The sequence below is a fragment of the Haemaphysalis longicornis genome, unplaced genomic scaffold (genome assembly GCF_048455015.1).
Source record: "Haemaphysalis longicornis isolate Haplotype H1 unplaced genomic scaffold, Haemaphysalis longicornis Haplotype H1 scaffold_1, whole genome shotgun sequence".
NCBI lineage: Eukaryota > Metazoa > Arthropoda > Arachnida > Ixodida > Ixodidae > Haemaphysalis > Haemaphysalis longicornis.
In genome coordinates this window covers 275,802,556-275,828,693 of record NW_027526203.1, presented here as the reverse complement: position 1 = coordinate 275,828,693, position 26,138 = coordinate 275,802,556, and the positions used below count along the sequence as shown (strand labels likewise).

Below are 26,138 nucleotides of genomic sequence, written 5' to 3'. Positions count from 1 at the left end.
CGTGTGACGATGGATGCACTTCCCGCTACAAGTCGGAGATCATTACGCGCGTAACCCTTACCAACAATTTCCGGCGTTTTTACCGCTTCTCGCCAGTTTCACCGTGCAAGCGCGGTTTCACGTTAGCATCAATGTGCGCTTACGCGAGTGGATGAAAGATTGCATAAATTGGCACACTGTTCCTCTTTTTCTGCCCTCTCCGCATTTCCTCTTTCTCTCTCTCTCTCTCTCTCTCTCTCTCTCTCTCTCTCTCTCTCTCTCTCTCTCTCTCTCTCTCTCTCTCTCATATATATATATATATATATATATATATATATATATATATATATATATATATATATATATATATATATATATATATATATATATATATATATATATATATATATATATATATATATATATATATATATATATATATATATATATATATAGGGAGTAGTAGAACTTTGAAGATGGTAGAGAACACAAGACAAGAAAAACTTCGAACAAGGTAAAAGCACGATTGTGGCCTACGTTTCAGCAAAGAGAACTTCTTTGCTGAAACGTAGGCCACAATCATGCTTTTACCTTGTTCGAAGTTTTTCTTCTCTTATATATATATATATATATATATATATATATATATATATATATATATATATATATATATATATATATATATATATATATATATATATATATAGTTTGTGTGTGTGTGCGTGCATGCATTGACTTGACTGTGAGGTTTAACGCACCGACGCACATAGGCGATGAGGTGCGCCGAAATCCCTAACACACGAGCGTTTTCGCTTTTCGCCTCCATCAGAAAAGCGGCCGCCGCGGCCGGGAATCGAACACGCGTCCTTGGCCTCAGCAGCACAATGCCTTAGCCACCGAGCCACCGCGGCGGGTGCGTGCAGGCGTGCATGCGCGCGTGTGTGTGTGTGCGTGTGTGCGTGAGAGAGAGACAGAGAGAGAGAGAGAGAGCATTAGGATGATCCCATTTTTGCTATTTCGTGATGATACAGTAGGGACCTTTCCTTCTGCTTTGACGTGACTCTTGGAATCCTATCTGAATAAAATAAGCTTGCAACTGTTATTTTTTTCTTCTTCTGAAGGTAAAGGTGCAACTTGCTTAGTTAAGAATTGTTAACGGTGTGTGCAGCATTCAAGGGACAGCGAAGCAAATCGCATGTCGTGAAATTCACTTGTTAGTGGCAGAAAGGGCCCTCTGGGGCTGAGTTGAGATGGAGAGCTGTCAGCCGTTACTCACCACTGCTCCTTTTTCACCTTTGCACAAGCACGGCTGGACGGCGCATCCTTTGCATGCCTGGAAGGAAAAAAAAAAGAAAAAGAAAACGGGGGAACCGTGAGAAAGACTGTGCGATTGATTGCAAAACTGCAGAACACGTAACGAAAATTAGTAAATTAATCTTGATTACTGTCAAATCACTGTGCCCGAAATTTCAGAAGCGAACTGTTATCCTTCATTACATCGCCGGTTACTGTCAAGTTTACTTTTTCTCAGCCTAAATTAAATGCAGCAGTGTATCAAAATATATGGAGACATTTAAACGCATACTTTAACCAATACCAGTTGTATTCAGAAAAACGAAAAAAAAAAGGCATCGTCGTATGAATACTGTGCCACACTTAAATAATATTTTGAAGCTCCTGCGGACGGTGGAGCCTTCCGGGCCATACGCTGCCTGTTATTGCTCTCAAGCGATGCATTTTCGCTGTGCACTTTCGCACATTATTACTCCTTGATACCGCCTCTGGGCTACGTAAGGAGTCATGACAACTATATTTCTTGTATTGCGGCACATCATTTTCATCCACCGATTGAATTAAGGCGACGAATGATGGGGATGAATATTGCGCACCATCTGCGTGCACCCTCATATTTGTGAGTGGTGACCAGCCGGTTTGTCATCCGCGTGTATATCACCCCGGTCCTCCGGAAGAGGGGGTGAAGGGTGATAGGTTGGTCAAGGAACAAGGCAGAGGAGGAGAGGGATGGAAAGAGCGCGCACTGTAGGCTCGTGTTCTTTTCGGGGGCGCATAGGGTTAATACACACGTCACGGTTCATAGGAGGTCACGCGTTGCATCACATATTCATTAGGATTGATCTTGTATTCATTTATGGCTCCATGTAGAGAGTCGTAATGTTTTCCCTATTTTGGACCTTTTTTTTTTTTGTCGCCTCCCTATCCTTTTTGGGGTAGAAGGCGAACGTTCTCACGCAACACGAGGTAGTTTTGCTAGCTTTCGCCGGCTTCGCTGGTGGCGAGCTGCCCCCTTTGAACCGCGGCCACCCTGGGCGCGAGCGGTGCTCGGCGCGATGGCGGCGGCGGGAGGGGGGCGCGCTCCATCTTCTCCCTCGGATCGAGAAGAGCGGGCCGTCGCGTCGCAGCCGCCGCCCGGCGGAGCAGCCGCGGGCCCCAAGAAGGACTTCTTTCAAGGACAGTTATCTTGAATCGGACGCCGCGGAGGGATGGAGGAGATCATCTTTCCCCGTCTCTATAGCCATCTTCCGGCCCCTCCTCTCCCTCAATTAAGCGTCCTTTTTCATTGCGCCCCTCCCTCCTCCTTTGTCGGCTTGAGTCTCGCGCGCCTTTCCTCTCGTCGACTTTGGGGCGAGTAATGAAAGCGCGCTGTCTCTCACTTTCTTCTTCTCCGCGCGTCGGTTCCTCGTTCTGGAGCCTCTTCCTCCTTCCTTGCACGCCGCGCCTGCGCATCGTCGCCCGGAGACGGCGCCAGTGGAACCAACTCCCGCCCCCTCTTCCCACTGGCTGCATTAAAGGGACCGCGAAGACGACAGGAAACTTCGCTTTAATCGAAATACTGCCCCGTCGAAATAACTCTCATGCCAGTTTTAACGCTAACTTCAATAAAATAAGTTTTACGTTGGCGAAACTGTACTTTTCCGCACTTAACTTGCGACGGAAAGCGCCTACTTTACGCGATTGATGCCCACCTAATTCCCCGATTATAAAAATGGTATGGCGAGATTGCAATTGGAACCCATAGTGTTTCAAATACCCGCCTTATGGAGACAACGGGATTAACAAAGGGAGATTACAACTAGAACCCGTAGTGTTTCAAATAGCCGACTTGTGGAGATAACGTGATTAACAAAGGGAGATCGCAACTGGAACCCGCAGAGTTTCAAATACCCGCCTTACGGAGGTAACGTGATTAACAAAGGGAAATCAGCATGGACCGGAGGCGAACGCTACGGGCGGATTTACGAGTGACGGGAAGCTGCGCCATCTTTTGAGTGGGCCTCGCAGCAGTGTGATGGCTATTCGTAACTCTATGGATTTCGAAGTCGATAGAATTACTAGCAAACCGAGGCGCCATTTTCTCAAAAAGCAGTGAGGATTCAAGTAAGCTCAAGTCATCCAATTCTAGTCACTTCATGAAGAGCAAAGTATCTGGCTACGCCATAACGCGGCATAGGGTTAATTACATGCTGTAACTCCCTGCTATTAACAGGTTTGATTGGCGGCTCCAAACGCACGGCTTCTGCACGATGGCGCCGACTCAGTGTTGTGTACCGTGTGCTCGTTTTTGGCTGATCCCCCAAGTGCGTACCGACTTATGTACCGACGTACCGACGTAGCAGGCTTTGCTAACACCTCTGGGTTCTTGGGAAAAAGCTGAGCATACTGTGCGTGGATTGTTATGCTTTGTTATGTTTCGTTCGGTGCCGCGAGTGCACGTTCTTTTTAGAGCGAGAGCGGTGGCTGTGCTCCTTGCGAATTTGAGCGGAAGTCTGCCGAGCCAGCAAGAAATAGGAGGCGGAGTCTCCGTTGCTAGGCAACACGTTAGCGCCTCACTCAACTCTCAGCCCGCTGCTGTGAAACGCGTGGGCCAAGTGTGAAAGCTGCATTCATTCTGTACGAGGACGTCTGTTTAATTTCAAGCCATTGCAACCAGCAATGGCTGTACTGGTTTTGTACACTTATCGTCTTTTTTTTTTTTTAAGATCCGTGACGAGTAAGCACTGTTATGTGTCATATTGTGACATTGCAGCGTTACACTGAATCATGCTTTTATTCGCTTTTGCAGCTTGTGGTTCAACCGACCTCTATTAATAGTTAACTTGCGCGAAACACATGTGGGAGTTTTTTTACAGGCTCCAGCCAAAAGTCCGAGCAACCAGTTTGCCTACGCTGGCGAAATTGCAATTGTACTACATTTTTTATTGCAAAGCTGTGTACCTCTACTCCCGAACGGTTTCATCACCGTGGGCAGAAACGCCAAGGCACGAACGCCTAAGACTCGGAGCGCATGCGTCAGGCTAATCAGGCATACAGCATAGAGCTCAGAATTCGTTTAAGGAAGCCACAAAACACGCATCGAAACCGCATTATGGATGATAAGGCGCCTGTGAACAATGGAACCCCCACACCATGTGTTAGTGCCAAAGATTATGTTTGCAGATTATCTTTGAAGGCTAAGGACTACTGTCACTAAATAGAGCAGTTCTTGCCCAAGACGCCGAGCGCATGTGTCAGGCTATAGGGAGGAACTAGAATTTCCACATGATCTTTGGAGAAACTTCTGCTGCTAAAATGCTGCTACGCGCGTTACCTTTGATTCGCATTGGGAACGATGTCAGTCGCGCGCAGCCGCAGAGCAGGGAGGACAAGCTAAGCCTACCAGAGCTGACCGACTAAAACGCATAAACAACAAAATGGCGGCGCCCATGAAACGTTGCAGTGTAAACAAATGTTGTAATGCGAACTGACCAATCATGGCGGCGGCACGGAACAATAGGAGAAAATAGTTCCGGTGCTCTGTACCCTTATCTAGTGACACTATAGCCGAGCGCAGCCGACAAGCCCGCCGAGACGACGAGAAACATTTCATACCCTCCTCCATCGCCATTCCTAGTGGTTTACAACAGCTTTGCTGGATATTCACTTTCGCAAGGCGGGATGGCGAGCATTTTTTTTTTAAATGTCTTAGCTTTTCAACGCCTACTTCGCCACATTTCGAGTGTGTCGGTCCTGTACAACAAGTTATGAGAGCAGTGCGTGGTTACTTCTGTCTACTTTACTGAGATGGCACCAACCAGCTGGTCCAAACAGGACAAAGATTGATCCATACATGTGTTCGTTCGCTTACCGTGAGAAGATGCCGCCCGCAATGAGATTGATTTAATATATGTTGTATAACTAAAAAGCGTACTTCTCTTGCAACGCACGCGTATGATGCAGTAAATTCTAAGAACTGTGCCCGACCAAAGGATCACACACGTGATAGAAAGTAAATATATGCCGAAGCGCCGCATCTATAAACCACTAGTTAATTTCGGCCTGCTTTATATTCCTTGAGATTGCGCACTAAACATCCATAAAGCGTAATTACATAACATTTGGAAGGTGGGCAGCTCCACGTGCAGTAGAGTTGCCGATGAATTCATAAAATGTTGAAACATCATTTTTTTTTAGGTTAAGGGGAAAGGCAAGACAACACGTTTTTTTCCCTATGTTGCCTCACCCGGACGTTATCAAGTTTGTTGTGCTTTTAGCTAGATAAGTGAAATAACTCTAAAAATGTATTGTAGTTGCTAGTGCACCCCGCTGGGTTCAAGCAATAGAGCGGAATCAACTCCCTCGGACATGTAAATCGTGTGGGTGCGGCGTTATGATCAACACGCGACCAAGCAGATCCAAGCCAACAAGAAGAGCAGCAAGCTCCAGTGGGTCGATGTGTGCCTCCCCAAACTGCTTCGAGTATTCAGAAAGAGTGAAATAAATGACTCATGGCTACGCCATGCCTGCCTTTGGAAGTGAAAATTTCTACGCACGCAGAACATACGCTTGTACGTCTATATGCTACCTGTAATGATGCAATGCAACGATATGCGTGTTTATGGGGTGCTTTATGATATAAAAACGGGGGAAAAAATCATACATCCCCCGTCTAACGACGACGATGGTTGAACGCGAAGCTTTCTCGTGACGGATTTTTTTGGTTGTCGTCTGAGTTAACTGAGTTTCGATCATGTCGAAGTAGAGCAATCGGATAGACGCCGACTTCATAGCGAGCGACCCAGGTTCGATTCCGGCCACTATAAAGCGCTTTTTTCTTTCACTTCACCCACGTTCATTCATCATTTCTTTCAGGCAGCGCGCGAGTGAGCCTTATGCTATGTTGAGACTACCGACGTAGTAACAGTCATATCGCGCGCTACGGACGTAAAAAACGGCGTTTCACGCAGTTCGGCTGGCTGAGACGTGAAATGACATCATTGTTTAAAGATATTACGACAGTTGTGACAGCAGTCTGAACCCGGCCTCAGTGTTCCTTTCGGCAAAACTCCTCCCTTTCGATAACCCATAACCCTCTCCAAAAAAAAATTCTGGCTTACGGCCCTATCATCGTCAGAGAAAGTTGGCTTTCACGCAGGGCGTTTTCGCGTTACAGAATCCATCAGGGAGAACACTAAAGCTTTGCTTTAATGCCTTTCGGCAACCCGGTTTATAATTCTTTTTCTATTTTTGTCTGCCACGTTTATGGGAGACGAAACTAAGCGAAGGCGCAAGTTTTCCCTCGTTCCCCGACCGGCCCGCGCCGAGTGGCTTTGAACCACAATAGGCAGAGCAGATTCGGGGATAACATTTTGGCCACCCGAGGAAAGAGCAGGCAGGAAATTCCGGGTTTCGCGAGCAGACGGCGAGGCGGAAGCAGCAGACGAGAAAAGGGGCGTCGGTTGCGCGCACTGTTGGAAGGCGGCCAGATAGCCGCGACCACGGTCTAGGAGCCGCGGCTGTCACGAGCGACACCCGCGTCTGACTGAGCCGGTCGCCTTGTTGGCACAACAAGGGACACCGCGCAAGGGCCTGGTCGGCCAGCTAGGCGGCGCCGTCTCCTCTGGGGAGGGCGACCACGCGTGTTGCCCTCGATTGTCGCGCATTGCGGAATGAGGCGGGAACACGCACTTGCGGGAGGGTCACCAGCACGGCGCGTCGCAAGGTCTCGGACGCTCGGCGCCTGATATGTTACCGCGACCTTTGTCCGTTTGCGCGCAGAGTGGCTCGTCGCGCTCTGTTCGCATCCAAGCGCGAGCCTCAGCCACGGGGTGCGGGGCTCTCTCGCGAATAAAACCACGCAAAGTAGGAAACACCCGACAATCCAGTCGCAGCTTTCATGTGTATCTTGGCTTCACGAAAGGGGAGGCTTAAAAAAATGGCGCAGCTTGCACTGGTGGTGCAAGGCTGTAGAAACAGCGAAGCCGGGGTCGAAATAGCTTCTTCCGGTTTTTCTAAGCTTTGCTAGCTTTTGCTAGGCTTTGCTAGGCTTTGCTAAGCTCTGTTTGGTTTTGCGATGTTCTTGCTAGGAAAGGCTGAGTGCTGTGGGGTGGGGCCAAGCTCAGCCGAATTTTAAAAGGCCGGTCCGGTCGGCCCACCACGCTGACAGCGGATCACGTGGGGAAGAAGCTAGGTCAACCCCCGGATCCGCTGTTTCTCCAGCCGTGCACCACTGGTGCAAGCTGCGCCAATTTCGTTTTGAATTTTAGCAGCCCAAGAAAGACAATCACTTTGAAATGGCATAGTAAGGGGTGCGCAAATGCATATGCCCTTTGTGCTCACACTCGAGCAACCGCGAAAGCCGGCTTCACTGTTATAATACTCTATCTGCAGGGGTGCACCCTTTACAGGCGGCGCAGTTTTTTTTTGTTTTTTTTTGGGGGGGGGGGGGGGGGGGAGGGGGGACGGGAGGGGGGAGGTATTTGGTTTTGTTAACGCCACCGGAACATGCTCAGGATTAAAAAGCTCTGCTGTTTAAAAGTAAACCTAGTTCCACCCAGCGCGAAATCTGCTGAATCAGCGGAGCTGTGGATTGTCTTCGACGAAGTTTCCGTTTTGCTTTGGCTTCTTTCTTGCGCGTAATGTTGGAGTCGTCCTAGTGGCTAATTGCAATACAAAGACCAAGCTCACACCGATCGTCTTAAAGTCGGCTTCACCTCTAGTCGCCAATGCATTTCCGGGAGAGGGCAGTATAGGGCGTCTTATATGAAAGTACGAGGGCCCCAGGACATTAGTTGAAGCGAAACTTTCTACGCCTCACAGATGGCGTCGACAAGCTGAAACGCACTGCAAGAAGGCGAACTTTACAGAACGTGTTTCAGAAAACGATGATGATAATAAGCGAAAACACATTGAGCCCCTCAAGAAAAAAAGAAATGCTTCCCGTGGTCAGAATTGAGCCTGGGTCCCTCGCGCTATGAAGCCGGTGACTGCCGGGTTTCGCCCTGCCGACCTTTTTGACTTTCCTTCGGTTTGCTTGGAAGAAAGCTCCGCGTTTCAACCATATTTCTCCGAATAAAGTGGATTTGATTGTTTTTATCAGTTGTTCTATATTAGGAACTGGTTTTATCGGGGCGGAGAAACCTGTTACATAGAGAGCATGACGCGATACCAGCAGCGTGTGTCGTCAAGGCCAGCGCTAGAACAACTCCGCTGTTAAATATGCGGTGCCCTTCCACTCTGTCAAGAAGGATGGCCAGCGAAGCTATTGTGAGTAATGTTAGAGCCGACTTAGCGGCTAATTGCTATATAATTTGTTTCGGGGTACTTTCGATAACGAAAGAGTTTGGACCGTTTTCTGCAATCAAACTCCCTCCGTACTCTGCGCAGCAGGCAATGTGGGAAAGCCAGCTTACAATGACCAAGTTTACATGGATTTTATTATAGTCGGCTTCAGCTCTGCACAGACACGCATAGCTGAAAAGACATTTTTCCTGGGGCAGTATAAGCCGTCTTATATTTAATTATGACCTTTATTATTTGTTACGAATTTTCCCACACTGCGAACTGGTTTTTCCGCGGCGGAGAATCCTGCTCTAGCGAGTGCGTGACACGATACCAGGAGAGACTGTTGTCCAGACCAGCCCTAGAACAGTTAAAAGTAGAATCGACGAGTTACAATGATGGTGGGGCTGAGTATAGAAGTATTCTGCAGGCTCGAATCCTGTAGCCCAGCCCTTGTTATTGTGTTCCACGGACGGTAATGCTGCTATACGGGAGCTTTGCGTGTTTTACTGCAAGGATTTTGTGCGCTCAATATGGATGTCCTGAGGAAAGGTGCCAAAATATACAGTGTAAATTAAAAATATCCATAAAGAGAGACGGCTTCTCAACTTCTCTGTTTCCAAGGTCACCACACAAAAAAAAAACGTGCAGGTGTGACTATCGCAACTACCCAGTTTGTTCCGCCTCGAAGTCGAGTTTGCGAAGGCAAGTTACTCGCATTAAGTAAGTGCATGCTCACGGGAATCCTTGTGCCATGCTGCTAATCATCCCCTGCTATCACTTGTGGTCTTTTGGTCAAAAGCAAGGGTGAAGTCTAGGCTGCTGACATGTAAGTCTTGAGGCTGCTGACGTGTGGGCCTAAACTGAGTGTTCCCCATTGAGCCACTGCAGTGCTACGACAAAACTTTATTGCGAGGCTCGTGTGTGTGACGGCAGATCCGTGCGCCTCACCCCACATTTTTTAGTTATATATTTGTAATACATGGAATTTTTTTCTCATATAGTGTAGCAAGCTCGGCGCACGGCTCGGCTGCCCTCATCTTTACCTTTGAACGCACTCTCTATCTCTCTCTAAACAAATCTGCTAAAAAATCTGATTGAAGTTAGCTAGCGATAAGAAAATGCGGCGCTCTGTAAGAGTGGCTTAGCAAAATTTGTTTGCACGGGGCATTTCAAGTAACAGGGCATACTTAGCATGCCTGTTGAATATGCTCTTAAATGAGAGCACCGAGGGAAGCGCGCCAGGGGCGATGGCGACAACGCGACGGCCGTGTATACAGAAGGCCGCGCGCTAACTGCCTTTCGTTAGGATATTGGTACTTCCCTCCACTCTGGAGCTTTCACACATCCACTATCTCCGGGCGAAACGTAACCTCCCTTTTACATCAAGTTTCGATTTAACGATGCTCGGGATCACTCAGGAGGTGAAGCAACTAAATATCTACAATGAGTGCTCAATAATTGACAAGATTCTATTAAAAGTGTTGCACCGGGTAGAGTAATTATAAATAACAAGCTAAATAAATGGTTCATCAAGGAGCAAAGAGCTAATAAATGCGCCAACTACTATTTTACAGTAGGTGCAAGGACGTCTGCACAACCGCAAGCGAAAGGAACCGATGAAAGTCGAGTGCCCTGTAGCTAGCTAGAGCTCACCTCCTGAGAACTGTGCGGATAATCTACGGATGAACTACCTTACACGAGCACATTTTCACCGCGCGGTGCCCCGAAAGGCGCCGCCAGAAACGCATTGTGTGGCGCTTCGCGGCCGCAGCTCGAGCCATTTAATCATTAGGCTGCGTCGTGCCGCTTTAGCGCCTGCGTTCCGCGGGTGGGCGTCTGGCAAACGAGCCAGGCCCACGTGGACGGAGCTGGCGGCAGCGCTTGTCGCAAGCAGCAGCGGCCGTGGGAACGCCCCTGCCATAGCCGAGTCTGGAGACGCGCTGTGTCACGAGCCGCCTTCATCTCTTCTTCGGGGTTCCTCGTTCGCTCCTTGTTTCGGCAATGACATGTCCCCTCTGCGTCTTCTTCGTCACTTTCGGCCGTTGCGACATGGAACGGCGAAACTGAGCGTCGTGCGCGCAGTGCAGCGAAAAGTGGCCTTGAAAGCTGAGACACCAAATAGGAGCACGCGAAGTTGCTTTAGAGATGCAGGCCTTCCTGAACTTCCCTTGGGTGCGCAGCGTCTCGTCCGACTTCTTCTTCCATCTACTTCCTTTGTTTCCTCTTCCCCACTTCCCCGCAGAGTAGCATGTAGGCGAATTCATGCTGGCAAACTTCTCTGCTTTCTCTGTAATAAAGAGTCTCTCTCTCTCTCTCTCTCTCTCTCTCTCTCTCTCTCTCTCTCTCTCTCTAGTTCACTCTTTCAGCATAGTTGCTGCTGTTGCGCTGGTCTTGTGCGTATTTTTGCGTGTATTTTTTATTTGAAAGCCAGGCCCCAATCTACGCAATACATGCCTGCCTGTTCACAAACTTGTCGGCGAAACTAGCGCACGCACCGTACCAGTATAATGTAGCGGACCAAAAAGCCACGATGGATCGCTTCCTGCTACCCGACATTCACCCATTATCGGGGTCTGATGGCGCGTTGGTGCTTTTATTTTATTGTTACTGTTTTGCAATAGAGTACTTAACCAGCAACAAGGCCGCATGCGAACCATAGCCGGCTCCGCATTTACAACAGCTAGCGCACGCGCCGTATTTTGTGCACCATTCATTAAAGTCTGCGCCGAGGGAGTTCCGCTCGTAAACACACAGCAGAGAAAGCCTACACAAGCTATGAAACTGACTTCTCCAGAACCCCCCCCCCCCCTCTCTCTGAAAGCAAACCCCAATATGTAAAACTATCGGCAAAACAAGAAAACATATTCAAAAAGCCAGTGATAAATCGAGGTAAACGCCATAAGATGGCACTTGGTTCAGCTGACGCCCTACTAAGACGGGCCGTGTTGAGATAATAGGACACAGACGCCGACGCGGTATGTGTAAGGGCGCCGCCTAATTAGTATCCCCATGCTTGTACATGAGGTGTTTGGTCTTGACCCAGATGCTGGGCCATTGACTCGCACTAGAGAACATGCTACAAGAATACTGCGCGACTTTTCTTACCAAGAGCAGCGCTGTTAACCCTGAATTTTGTCGATCGCCGAAGCGGGCCTGAGGAGCTTCACGACATGGAGGTGGCAGTTGTACTCGTTGCGTTGGCGCTTATGCACATTTCTTTGTTTTTGGATGTCTAAATAATCGCGACAATAAATGCTGGCCGACGAATGCGATGGAGTGGTGGTGTTTCAGCGCTCCATGCATAAGCATTGCGAGCCGACGTACTCCACTGGGCAACTGGCGCAGCCTGGTATACATATACTGTGGAACTATTGGTCGAATACTTAGCTGAAACTTCTCGGTAAAAGTGCAGGCCTAGTTTATTTATGTATTTCATTTGCCCTCATGGCCCAGGGGCGTTGAAAAGGGGCGTTAAAACAGCTTCCGCATTGCATGGGTCTTGATGCGGCTGAATCAAAGCGCCACCAGAGACACATCAACTCGGCGAGCATGCACTCTTATGGAATGGTGACAGCCTCCGTACTGCGATACTATACGGGTTTGACTTTATGAACTTCTGAGCCTTAATTGTATAATTTTAAAAAAACGACACCCGGAGTGATGATACCCGCCGCGAAAGTTCTCAGGAAATGAGAGGGGGCTTTCTTTTTGTTTCAACAGCGTTTGCTTTCAGCCTCGACGTATGTTTGGCAGCTCGCTTCTGCTTAACACCACCAACGCCTTTGGGAAAATCCAACCAAACGGCTCTCAACGTTTTGCAAGCCAGATTAGTGCGCATTATATGTACACGATCGTTTATATTTTTCCCCTCTATTCTCGCTCTTATTCGCTTCTCAGACCTTACGTGGCCACAATTCGGCAATTTAAGGGTATGGGAGATATATTTTATCAACGTTTTTTAAAATATTGTGCTTCTATACAGCTGAAAATTTTCTCGCAAAATGGCCTTTAAAGACCGGAGTACGGGCCGAATTACGTACAGTATACCTTCTGATCTGCGCTTGCAAGGACAGGCACAAAAAAAAAAAAAAAGAAAGGTCACCGGCGATTACAATGTTTCCTAATTCGCTACTTGTGCGCAGCTATTATCTTTTTTTTATTTTGCGATATAATGATGCAAAAAAATTTCACAGAGACATGCCTTTATGTACAACTACTCTTTTCTGCATTATGATTATGGTAACGTGTGAGTGCACTCTAACCATTCACGTGGTTCGATTTCACCGCAATGCACTCGGGGTACCAATCCATGCCACGAGCAATAAAATTTTGGCAAATGACGATGTCGAGCGCACGATTTCACTCAAAATCAGAGCCCTTCCACCCTGTGAAGAGGGAAGTCCAGCGAAGCAGGTTCTGTGGTGGGATTTACTATGTTGGAGTTTAGCTATACTGGGGATTTGCCATGTTTAATTATAAGAATAGTGGCGCGATGTCTACGTTACAGACTAAGGACACACGCGATTGGTGAGTAGCGACAGAGGCGTTTTATTATAGCGTGGTTACACCAATCACGGGGCAGGATCTAGCGCGTTGCACAGGTGAACGCCGTGAGCGCGCGGCATTGTACAATGCAAGGTGGGGGAGAAAGCCGCCGCCGGTGGCGCAGAGTGTGCACTACTCGGACAAGAGGCGGCGGTGGTGGAGAGGAGTGTAAAGTGGGGCTGTAACGATACTCCTTCCGTAGATGGTCATGTTTCACTGTTCTGCGCACAATGCGGGAAAGCCAGCTTACACAGGCAAAGCTTACACCGATCCCCTGAAGTCGGCTACACCTCAGAGAACAAATGCTTCGCTGGGTAGACATTTTGCCAGGGGCAAGATAAGCCGTCTTATATCAGAATATGGAGGCCCTAGGAATTTTTTTGTCACTTTGTGATTCTTACTGCGAAGTAGTGTATGTCTCACCCCCCCCCCCCCCCCTCGCCTTCCACCCCCTCATTTTTATTCCGGTGAAACAGATCTACTCGGCGCCGCTCCGGGGCTTCTCCTCGCCACCGCCGACCCTTCGTTCACAACGCTTATCACAACGGTTATTCCTCATGCTACCACGGACGCCTTTTGCCTTTTTTTTACAAGTTGTGAAACCGGCTGACAGCGGCCGTAGCGCCGTTATCAGATGATTGCGGAGAATCAACAGCAGCGCACATGGGTGTAAAAAACGCCCGAAAATCGCCGTCACCGTCCCCACCGAGAATCTAGCCGCGGCCGTTGCCGCCTCAAATTCCATGTCGCTCACTAGCTGCGGGTTCCTGCCGGTTGAAAGCAACTTGCCCCGTTGGAACGCCGGCGTGAGCACATAATTCTTCTTTAGCTTGAAAGCCATTCCGAGCGGCATTGTCGCGTCGGCGGCCCTCGTTGACCAGCTGGTCATAGTTCTTCTGGCGGAAGAGTAATACTAGATATTAGTCTGGCCTCATATCAAGTCTTTCTCTCTGTCCTTTCGCCGCTGTATATTCGCAGCGCTGGGGTCAGTCAGACTTGCCAGCTCATGCTGACGTCCAGAGCAGAGGAAGCCATTGCCACAGCTTCCCAAGACAGCGCCGTGGACTAAGGGTGCTTAGGAAAATAAAGTTTGCTTCCTTCCTTCCTTCTTTGCTGTATTTCGCGTCTATTTATGCGTCCATCCCCGTTTGCCGGTTTAGGCGTGCACGGGTTGGAGGTGGATGGAGGGGGCATGTACACAGCAAGGCTTATGTCGCTACCGATAAAATACCCATTGGGGTGGTCGGAGATTTAAACGTGGGAGTCTCGTGGCTCAATGCGCCCTGTCAGCTGTCCTCCGCAATCGATCGGCTTGGGTCTGGGTTGGTGTGTTGCACAGACAATAACATGCCTACGAGTGGGCAGCGAAAGGGACACCCACGTGTGTGTTCGCTAAAATGAAGGTCGAGGCCTTCGAGATGTTAACTCGCTGTGGGACGGACACAAATCGTTCGCTTGGAGGAAGAAGAGCGGAAACTGAACAAGCGTTAGCCCGAACCGAAGCCTGAATGGACGCGAAAACAACGGAAAGCCGCTGCCGCCACTGTTGCCGCCTCAAGTTCCAGGTGGTCAAGTAGCTGCGAATCCCTCCCGGATGAACAGCCACTGGCCCGCTTGGAACGCCTACGTGGGCCATTATCCCTTTTTCAGCTTCAAGGGCTTTCGGAGTGAGATGTTCGACAGTGTTTTCCACTTTAAACACCCACACATGACCGGTTGCAGTTTTATGCGTGCACGGGTTGGGAGTGGAGGGAGGGGAGGGAGGGCAAGCGCAGCTATAGGTTTCAGTCCCGTCGTGTTGGCGTGAGGTTTAAACGTGACCGTCAAACAGCCCAGTGCGATTGGTCCGGTGTCCTCAGTGGTAGAGTGGATTGGGGGTTGGCGTGTTACACAAACAGTAAGATGCCTATGACGCGAGAGGGAAAGAGACAGCTCTACGTTTGTCCAAATTTCATTCAGGTAATTGGCTAGGAGGTACGCTCAGTTGTAAATTACAAACAAGTGTGTTTTGTTTCGTGCAGTTCGTGGAGGGCGTGCAGCTTCGCAGGTCATCCTTCTTGACCGAATGGAAGGGCATTAATTTGTTTTCCATACGCTGAAAATTGTTGGTCTACGCTCGGTCTGTCGCCGGAGACGATCTGCTAGATTCCATAGTCTCTGTAAAATTTGACCGGCGCTGTGGCACTGCGCAATGCAGGACGTCATGCTTGCATTGCGTGATGCCACAACGCAGTCAGATCCTTTTGTGTCAAATCGTACGCTCGACTTTATCATTCGCCGAAATTTGACTGTTGGCGGCACGAATGGGTCGATCGAGTGCATGTCTGTGAAGCTGAACCAAGGGAATGGTTTACAGAGCAGCCTGGCTGGAGCGGACAATGGGCTGGGCGATTATTTTCAGGGTAAGCGGAATGCGGCGCTACTGCCTCGCTAATCAGGAAATCGCGGGAGGGAACGCCTGGGTGATGCGTGAGCGCGTTTCACTGCAGTCACCACGGACCGACCTGGCGCCATCTCTAGCAGGTCGCCGCTGTAGAGCACATCTTGTGCTGCACTCCGCTTTCCTCCTAACTTCGCCACACCCTCCTCATCTGCTTCCCTCCTCATGCTGCCGCCGTAACTTCCTCCGCTTCCCTACTCGCGCTTTCTTTGCTATCACCGCCATTCATTCTCCGCTGCGCTCTGCGTTCGCTCGCTTTCATCTTCCCCTCTGCCTCCCATTCACTAGGTTACGCCGACTGAGCCGCTCACCGAAGTAACAGGTTGTATAAGTAGGAAAGACACGGGCGCTGATCAGTATGTTTTGTCGCCGTCTTAGTAAGGACTTTGCAGTATCAATGCATTTCGACATGCAGTGATACCGTGACTGCCACGGGGGACAGCTGGAAGCGGCGGTGTGACGAGAGGACTTCCTGTCACTCCTCGTCGCCGGTTCCATATTTAGTCACGGTATTGCGTCGCCTGCTAAGCTGCTGCGCCCCGCGTAAAATGTTGTTCTGCTCTTAATAGCATGACGAGTGGGATGAAAATTCGTTGTCACTAAACGACGTCATTTCTTCCCTACAATCTAAGGCAACCTCAGCTGCCGTCCTTGTTTTTTATAATACATGCCAAGCGTTTTTATATCTTTCATGCGCAAAGAGGAGAGAGAGGAATTTTATTGAAATGAAAAAACACAGAAAGGCCGGCCTGATGGTAGTATATCTGGCCAGCTATTCCATGTGTGGGAAGGGAAAGGGGAGGAAAGAGCGTGGATAGAGAACGAGAGAGATGAAGATGGCGGAGAAATGAATAAATGGCTATGTACAGAAGATGCCTATACTTATACGGTGCATGTGTTAAAGTTCAGCCGGACGGGCCTCAACTACAATATCGCTAAAAGGCCGCTGCTGCGCAGAAATGTCAGCACAGCTTTAAATGCCTTGTGGGAACGCTGCGCGTCTGGCAAAGGTCCCAGCAGTACTTCCTCCGACACCACACGATAGTCCAAACGGGCCAATGATCTCGCTAATTGTTCTAGAGGATGCGCGTAGCGTGGACAGTGGCAGAGAACATGCGAAATAGTCTCTGGTACACGGCATGTTTCACAATCGGGGTTACTTGTAACGCCGATGAGGTGCTTGCAGCGACGGGTAAAGGTTACGCCAAGCGATAGTCGGTGAAACAGCGTGGCGTGGTTTCGCTGAATACCAGGAGGTAACCTAAACTTGCAGTCGGGGTCCAGACGGTGTAGTCTTCTATGAAGATTGTCAGGGTGGGACAAATGACTCGCCGAGGCGAGGCGGACAATGGTAGACAGAAGGGCGGTCGTGTCCGTCCTTGCGAAGGGCAGACGTACAACATCTGCATTTGCAGAAACCTTCTTTGCCTCCTCATCAGCCCAATCGTTACCAGCTAGCCCGCAATGGCCTGGTACCCACTGAATGGTGAGGACATGTCCTTGTTGCAGTGCCAAGGAGCATAATTCGAGTACTTCCACAGCAAGGGTATAATAAGGTCCTTGCCTCATAACAACCTGGAGTGCTGGCTTTGAGTCACAAAACAGGGTCCAATATTTGATAGTTCGGTTGTGATCTTTATGAGCTAAGCGTCAAATTACACTGCATGGCGTCATCTATAGGTGCATCACGTCACTGACTGCTTACGTTTTGCTTACGCAATAAACATGGCGAATTCACCGTGAATTTGTGCAGTCTAGAATAGGGCCCTTGGACTGTAGGAATAGAAAGACGCTCAACCAAAGCCAAAGCCCAAAGTCGAGGCTGTTCGCATGCATCAATACGCGACGCATGAATAGCATAATAGACAGCATAAGCACGGCGGTATTCGACCGGAACGAAGGACTACATAACGGGTATCCTTGAGTAGCCGTTCTTCTTGGCTACAGTACCAGCCGATTTAGTAGTAACTAGCTCAGCCAGTGCTGCAGCAACAGGGACACGGAAAAATTGTGTTCTTGCAAAAACCCGTAGGTCCGTTTCATTACAACGTACCTGGTTGGCCAATCCTAGTGATCAAAGGGAGAAAAGCGTTCGAATTGCGATGCCGACTCCTCTAAGATTTTGGCTATAAATATGTTTGTGCATCACAGCACGGGCCCGATTTTTATTAAAATCATATCTCTGGCGTCGTTATTCGTCAAATTTACGCTGTTGGACTATAGCGATTTATGAGTCAGGAGCACTGTAGTGAAGCACACCCATAGAATGTTTTTCGTAGTGCGTCATAGCTAATAAAAGGCACATACTTCGCATTCATTGTGCGCTTACGCTGTGCGAACGCACGTCCGTGAACCTTCTGCGCGTTTTCCGTACTTGCCACAGCGCCAGCATCTGCGGAAGCCGTTCTTAAAATTCTATTTGTAGCCTGGTTGTTGCGCGACGTACGTGATTAGGCGTTTTGGGCCAAGGCACAATTCCGTTTTCATCATCTCGGCCAAATCATCGCCTTTATCAAAATAGTAGGTCGAGTCGCCCGAAGGCCGCCGGCGCGGCACGTGGCTGCTAGCAACACTCTATCGTGGTTGGTGTCAAGTGACCGGAAAACAAGCGCTTCCTTTCCCCTAGCGACTGAAACGGCGCCATGGTGTTTGCCCACCAGCCTCCCCTAACTGCCGCTGAGATCGTCGAAAGAGGCGACCGGAGCCGATGGCATCCCCAGTCGCTGCAGTGCCCGGTTTTGCATTTATCGCAACGCGTGGCCCTCCCGTCGCAAGCCAGCGCGAAGGAACGGTCCCTGCGGACAACGCCCTCCGTGGGGCCTGGCAGCAGCGCGCCTGCCGGGGCGGCCGCCATCTGCACAGGCACAGCGACCCGTTGCTGCCCTAACGAGCCCTGCAATCCGAAACCAGCGCGCGGCCCCCACCGGAACCCTTTGATAACCGCGAATGTCAGTCAGCTGTGCTGTCATTGAAGAGTTTTTCGCACATCGCTCTTTGCTTGCGCATGCGTGCGTCTTTGTTTTTGTTTCTCCCTTGGCGCCCAAGACTTCCGTATTGCGATACCCACGGCCGCCTGACAAAGAGACGACAAGGCGGAGAACGAGCCAGAGAAAATAAATGGCGCCATGGCGGCTGGATACTCCCCATGCCCGGTTCCCAACTTGCGCAATCTGGCGCGCACTGCGTCTGGGTGGCCTTGGTGCGCCATTGGTCCCGAGCGGATAAGGGCTTGTTGGCGCGGCCGTCCGAGTGCAACAAGCCTAATTCTGGTTCTGGTTCTGTTCTAGTTCTGGCTCACCGGCATCACTGCACCGCGTTTGAACGTTTCTCGGCGAGGACGGGCAAGAGAAACGTATCGTCCCGAGACACTTGTAACGTGCGAAACTTAGTGATACCGAGTTTCAGTACTAGGTCGGCGCGCAAACGAAACATCTTGTAACGCATCAACCGTCTGCGACCGTAATCACGTCTATTCACTTCTGTCTGCCTGCTTGCTCGTTTTTTGTTTGTTTTTTTTGTTTGTTTTTTGGTCCAAAACGGGTGTCAATCTTGTAACCTCTATTTATCGAACGCCCTTGAATGCTCAGTGCTGTCTAATCGCCTCACTAAAAGTGACTAAAGGGTTAGCCCAACTACTGCCCCCGAAACCACGTGCCCACAAAGGCCGAATATGCGAATGTATCTCTCCGCCCGTGCTACGCATTCCAAGGACGATCGCCTGCTCTCTGTCACTCTCACGCAAGGTTAAGAATTGTTTACGGCCACACCATAATTGGGCAATCCACTCATCGAGTGGTTGAGTGGCGCGCAAAGCCCGAGTTACACAACGGCACAACGCGTGCAGGCGGGTATCGCGAACGGTCCGCGGGCGGGGCGCGGCCGCCGCGTAACCCAACACGGCTGCCGCGGCCATTCTCAACAAGGCAAGCCTATCGGTCCACGAAAGCCAAACAGTTTCCCGAAATACGCGCTTCCTCCTCCGCATCGGGCAAAAAATTTTGCCTTGGTCAAACTGTTTATTGTACGCGCAGTCTGGGCGTATATTTTCAACAGCGAGCGGCGCATGCGGTGAGCCCCGCGCTTGCACGCCGCGTCTGTTTGTTCAGCAGCGTCTGGAAGCGGCTCCTCGCCCTCGGCCGCGATGGGCGCTTTTCTCGGCACTCTTCCGCCCTCTCTACCCAGCACATCCTTCGGGGAGCCATGCTGCGCTCAGGCCATACCATGCAACTCCGCGAGGAATCCGCCCAAGGGTCGGCTGTAGATCCCCGCCGCTGCACTGCGACTCGACAAAGGGCCCGCACGCGACTGCATCTCGAGTCTCTGGGCACAAACACACTCTGGAAATCGGCAAAGTCCGGCGTCGTTCCTTCCAGAAGGAGAGTCCGAGCCGGTTAGTTCCGCAATCAACAAATAAGCCGAAGGGCGCTTCTCTAAAGAGAAGGAAAGAAGTTTCGGCAGGTTCTTACCACGCGTTACCGGCAAAGGGGGGCTGTCATCAGGGAGCGTCACTTGCAAGTAGAACCGCTGAACGTTGGATACTATATTGGGGGCGTAGAGCTTGACGACTGCATTTTTCCTAAGCCATCCTTGGGAATAAAAGGACTATATCCTGTAAAATACCTTACGTAAGCAAACACTATTCCTCTTTCGAGACAAATTCAGCTTCGTGTCACATTTTTTGGTTATAGTTCAATTCGAACAGAACTTTAAAAAATCAAGGGAACTTTCAAAAGACGAAACGAAAAGACGCACAGACAGACAGACAGATGAGTGCATGACTGAAAAAGGCAGGCCCTATATATATAGCGAATCAGAATAGGAAATGAGGGGCTCGTTGAAATAAGACAGAAATAAGGGTTGGCAGTCAAGAAAACCTCGGAAAGCAAAGGGGAGGATATGGTAGGTCATTGAAACCGATAAAGAATTTGGAAAGACAGAAAGTGGAGAAAAAATGCCCGCCAGGTGGGATCCGAACCCATGACCTCCAGAATACCGGTCTGGTGCGATAACCACTACGCTACCGGCGGGGCTATTTTTCCCCTCCACTTTCTGGGGTATTTATGTAAATGTAATTTTTTTCTGTGCTTGGCGGTGGCTGCCAGCGCCGCTCCGACTACTCGGGGTGAAGGGGACCTTCTTTTTAACCCCCGGGCCGTGACTCGAGCGTCTACGACATGTCGGGAGTGGTCGACCAGCGTTGAACCCTCTTAAGCTCCCTATGGCACCAAGACTGCCAGAACAGAGTCCCTCGCTATGCATGTAGCGAATCAGAATAGGAAATGAGGGGCTCGTTGAAATAAGACAGAAATAAGGGTTGGCAGTCAAGAAAACCTCGGAAAGCAAACGGGTGGATATGGTAGGTCATTGAAACCGATAAAGAATTTGGAAAGAAAGTGGAGAAAAAATCGCACCAGACCGGTTATCGGTTATCGGTTATCGCACCAGACCGGTATTTTGGAGGTCGTGGGTTCGGATCCCACCTGGCGGGAATTTTTTCTCCACTTTCTTTCTTTCCAAATTCTTTATCGGTTTCAATGACCTACCATATCCTCCCCTTTGCTTTCCGAGGTTTTCTTGACTGCCAACCCGATTCTGGAGAGAAAAATTGACTTGCCTCTGCCGATGTCAAAAAAGATATAAATGCTGTAAAAAAGGGTCGGGCGAAAATATCCAACATTTTTTGGGGTGGCCTCCTGCCCCTCTTCTGTTCTCCCAACCTACTTTACAAATGCCATAGCACTAAAGGGACACTGGATGTAAATGTAAACGTTGTGCGAGTATATTGAAGTGCTTGCGCTAGCAGTCCTGCAATAGCTTCCCTGGAAGCCCTATCGCCAGCACCAGACCGGTGGCCTCTGGGTCAGCTCGAGCGCGCGCACGCCTAACCCGTGCTCTCCCGCTTTAGAAGGATGCCTGACAGAGACTTATGCCTAACCCACGCTTTACTGTTGGCAACCTGGACGTAATTGCAGTGGCTGAGCACGTCGCTGAGCCATTGCGAATGACGCCCAAACTCTGGCGCCATTTGCAACTCTCTCGGTGTCTGCCTCGAACGAGGTTTATACGTCACTGTGGCGCTCAGAGCCAGCTTACCGGTGCATCTTTACGGTAAGACCAGCCTGTTCGAGCGCACCGCTCCATCTGAAAGTTCGCGTATCTAGCTGCTCCAGCCTTCTGAAGACGTACGCGACCTTCGACTCATCCAACTTCTGCATCAGATATATTAGCACATGGGCCACGTGCGCTCTCTAACCGGACGACGCCTTTCTGCGTGAGCTGTTCTTACAGTGACTTCTGACAAACGTCCAAAAGGTCCTGATGACCGCCTTGAACTTGGACCTGACTGTCGTTACCGCATTGACTGACAAGGCCATGAAGGTAGCTGCGCCATCATCTCGTCCAGGTCTCATCCAGTTTAGACGTTGCCCCTTTGTAACCTGGCTCCGCTGACGCGGTAAATCGTCCAGACAGATGTCGACCGCCTGTGTGACAGAATCGTCCGGCTCGCCGTCGCCACCTCGATTCCGGACGGCTCTTTGCAGCACCCATGCAACTGTCCATCATCGCGTCGTCGCTACTCGTCCAGTGATTACCGACTACCTGCTGCGCCAAGTTTAGCTCTCCGCTTATACCACCGCCGCTTTGGTAGCAACGCTCGTCACAGCCTCTTTCCGCGCACCTGGCAGGGAAATAGGCCGGCCGACAGACCACTAACGGCAACAGAGGTCAAGGACTAGGTGGGTGTCACCTCTTCTACATCGCCGTCTATGTCTCGGGTAACTCGCTCTTTGTCGACACTTGCGCCATGGTCAGCCTCTAGCTTGCTACACGGTCATGAACGCGTTCAGCATGCCGATTATCTCCTTGCTATAGTCCGGTGTGGAACCCAAATTCTTGTGGTCAGGCGGCATTTCCTCACGCTGAACCGGTCCTGGAGAGAACACTATCCTGGGTTTTTCTGTTTTTTTTCCTAGTCGTCAACAGTAACTGCAGGATTCTTCGTGAGAACTTCCTTACCCTTCAGGTTTCCTCGTCGACGACTCCTACCCTGGTATTCCGAGTCCCTTCCTCCACTCGAGCCTCCAGTGGAGGAGATCCTTGTAGTCGATTTCCCCATGCATAGGCATTGCGGAATGGAGGGAGCAAATGAAGTGGAGGAGGGACTCAGAATACGGCTCTAAGGCACCAAAACACCTCTCAGTCTTCGACACCACTCCGCCGGAAATTCTGGTTGCAGTTCCTTTTAGTGGTCAGCCTGTCTTTGGAAAACCATCTGAACCACCCTCCTCGTCGAGAGTGACTGCATGACATTGTCACCAACGTGCTGAAAAGCGAATTGGGCGTCCCTACTTTGGGACGCCCTACGAATTGGGCGTCCCTATTAATCCCTAAAAATAAGTAGGGAAGTATGATGTATTCAGCTTCGTTTTCATTTGTGTTCTTGCTCCCCAGAGAGCGCATCTGGGGTCCAACGCTCTTCCTCCAAATTACTACAATGCCGCATTTACGGAAAGCACGACCTCAGCGCGGGAGGATCAGTGAACCTTTCTTCCCCCCTTTGGTCGGCGGGGAGGAAGGCTGAAGCGTTTCACGGTAAAAAGATCTGCAGCAGGATCATGCGTAGCGGGAAGTGAGCGGGAAAGAAAATTCTTTAAAGCAGGACAAATACAATAAAAGGTCAATAATGAGGTCAATGAAGAAACAGTTTTGGTGCATTGTCCTGCTTCTCATTTTTAGAAGGTTAAAGCAGGATCTAGGAACGTAGGGATGGTTAGCAGCGCAAGCTTTCGCAGGAAGCTTATTTTGGATAAGTAGGAAAGGAGAGAATGCAGTGAAGAATCTTTTTTTTTTTAGTTTTGAGCATAATAAAAAAACGGTTCCATGGAAGCAGTGCGGACTGCAGAGTCAGCTGGCGATACATTTTTAATGAGAAAAAAATCAACGAAGAAAAGGCGTGGACAAGAGCAGTGTGTCCTGTTCAGCGTGTGGCATAACATTTGTCCTGTCCACGTATTTTCCTTGCTGGTTTGAATGAAAGATCATGGAAGGAGGTAAGGTTAACGAGTCAGAAGCAGGTTGGGAGCAGGAATCAAGGTAGAGGAAAGAAATTGGATGTCTGTGCGAAAATTCGTGCCTGAGGGACGAAGACGCAGGCGCTGACACAGACAAAAAAAGATTGCTTGGCGACCGCCAACTAAACTCCAAACTTCTGCTCGTCTGCCGGAATGCAATGCCCTTTAATGACCAATCACTGCATCCAAGGGAGGAAGTTTGTCGGGTAACGAGGCCTGAGAAACGATTTGCCTGAAAAGTGAGATCTGCAGCGTGAAATCACGCAACACAAAACGTCATGCTACGCACATAGTGCCCAAGCACAGACCGTATTTTTTCCAGTTGTATGTTGCGTATGTTGCGCCTCATCACTGCGATTTATTGCCTTTTGATCGCTATGGTGGGTCAGGGGCGCTGAAACGAAAGTGTGCTGAATAGTGTTTTCAACAGCCCGTCGCTTCCTGCATCAAAATAGACGAAAAGTTGAAACTCTTGAAGATGCATGGCTGAAGAGCCAAAGCATCGATGGTGGACCATGGAGAAATCCCGCAAAAAGCGGATTCGAAAACAGGAGCGCTGCCACAGAAAAGATATCGTCGACACCTACTGGAGTAGTACATCCAGCCCTAAACCCTTCAGCGCTGTTTATGGCTGCCTGTTCGCGTCCTGCATCGTCTATTCTATCGGCAGGGTGCACCTTGTTCCTCACTGATAGAGTCCTGCTCTCTTATTTCCTGCAACAACAAAAAATTAAGCGCCTACTCTTCTAGTATTGCCGAATATTTGCGTAACGGACTCTTCTAGTATTGCCGAATATTTGCGTAACGGACATTGTTATTTACAGTCATGGGCAAATGAAACGCCAACACGAAAATATGAACCGGAACACAGAAAAAGAGCGATTTCTTTCCGTGCAAGTGGAATTGTCGCGTGCCTTTATTACAGTAACAGAGTTTGAAAATGTGTCTTTACAAATATACCTGTAGTGGGCAGTTATTTTATCTCCCCTACCCATATTATTCGACTTTGCGTGTTCTTGTTCATATTTTAGTGTTCTGATTCCCTTTTTCCATGACTGTACTTCTTCCTTCGTAGTAGTAGTGATTAAAAAAATGCAGTTTTTCAAGGTTAAAATAAATTACAAGGTCTCATTGTGCTGTTGGGCGAAAACTAAAGAAAAACCGGCCTGGTTTTTATGTTCTGAAGAGTGTTTTATGAACAGTGTTTTATGTTCTGAAGTAGCAGTGTAAGGACAGACATACCCTCTGTTGGTCATAACGACAGAGCACTGCATGCTTTATTTTACTATTTCTGCATACAACGCTTCAAAAAGCTTCCGCCTCGCGTGTGCTAGCAACCGAACAACCCTAGACGCATTGAAATGGGACGCATGTAGCAGTTTAACCATCACACGCAATATCAGACAGCAATGAGGCCGATGGATTGCCGCTCTGTCTTCCAATTTTATCATCCCTGGACAGGCCGAAAGAACAGACTTTGCTCGCAAGTGAAAACATTCTCATCATTAGAGAAGACAAGCCGACACAGAAAGGGAGTTTAATTTGCGGAGTAAGCTTGACCTTGGAAAAACATAAACAAAAGCTCTTCCACGAGCGTGCTTCTTCACGAATGAGAGCAACAACTCAGAAGGGGAGCTAACCCGAATTTGGCCACTTTGTTTTTAACGAAAGCAGCGTTTTCCGCCGCCGTCCTATTGCTGGGCCAATAGTTCACACAAGCTGTTTGTCTGTTGTCTTCCGAAAGTTTTCTTTTCTCTTAGAAACATGTGGAACGACTTGTCCCAGATGAGAGCCGTCTGGACTCGAAACACTCACCAACCACCATATTGGCTTGGCAAGTATATTTCCGTACCCCATATCCTGGTTGCCGGCGCCGTCCCTTACACAGATTTGCGCTGATCTCGCAGAGCCAGTTATTTGTTTAGGTAGGGCCGGGTGGCTGGGAGCCAGCTACGGCTGTCCAAGGTTCCAGAAGCGCACGGTGAGCGCCATCCACGCTCTCATGTCGCTATTGAAGCCGTGCTGTTCGCCTGGAAATCGTGCTCCCCAGCGCCTAGAGAAAACCGCAAGTGGCCACTGGCAATAGCTTCCAGGGCATCCGCGGACTGTCACCGCTTGACTTGGGCAGAAGCTTCGGAAGTGCCGCTAACCACAGTGGCCCAAACGATTTGCGGAGACGCACATTCGCGGCGTCACAGGCCACGCACTATTGATTCAAGGGTATTGAAATGAATTTTGTGAAAACAAAAACGGAACGAAATCTGGTTGCTTCTGAATGCTTATTGTTTAAAAAATCGCTACCTTTAATAGAAAATTGTTAAGTGACAAAAAATTTTCTCTTGATGTAAAGTAGACCTTGACTGCTGCTGCGAGAAATTGTTAGGTACTTATGAACATTCGCACACTATTCGGACAAAACGCGGTGCTTACAATGTGCTGGCAATTTGAAAATCTGACATTGTAAGAGCAGTTTATACAACTAAGTGCAAGCTTTTCTAACCTCGATACGGAGGTAGACGGCCAGGTTTTTGTTTCCTTTTGTA

At 49.4% G+C, this 26,138-nt stretch overlaps 1 protein-coding gene across 2 annotated transcripts in view; it reads right to left on the bottom strand.

Annotated features, from left to right (window-relative positions):
- LOC144146333 (uncharacterized) overlaps positions 1–26,138 on the bottom strand; it is a 102,427-nt gene that overhangs the window by 64,435 nt on the left and 11,854 nt on the right. For both annotated transcript variants that reach the window (XM_077678290.1, XM_077678297.1), the window contains exon 2: positions 1,256–1,312. In XM_077678290.1, coding sequence (XP_077534416.1) covers positions 1,256–1,312 — 57 coding nt within the window. The remainder of the gene's footprint in view (positions 1–1,255; positions 1,313–26,138) is intronic.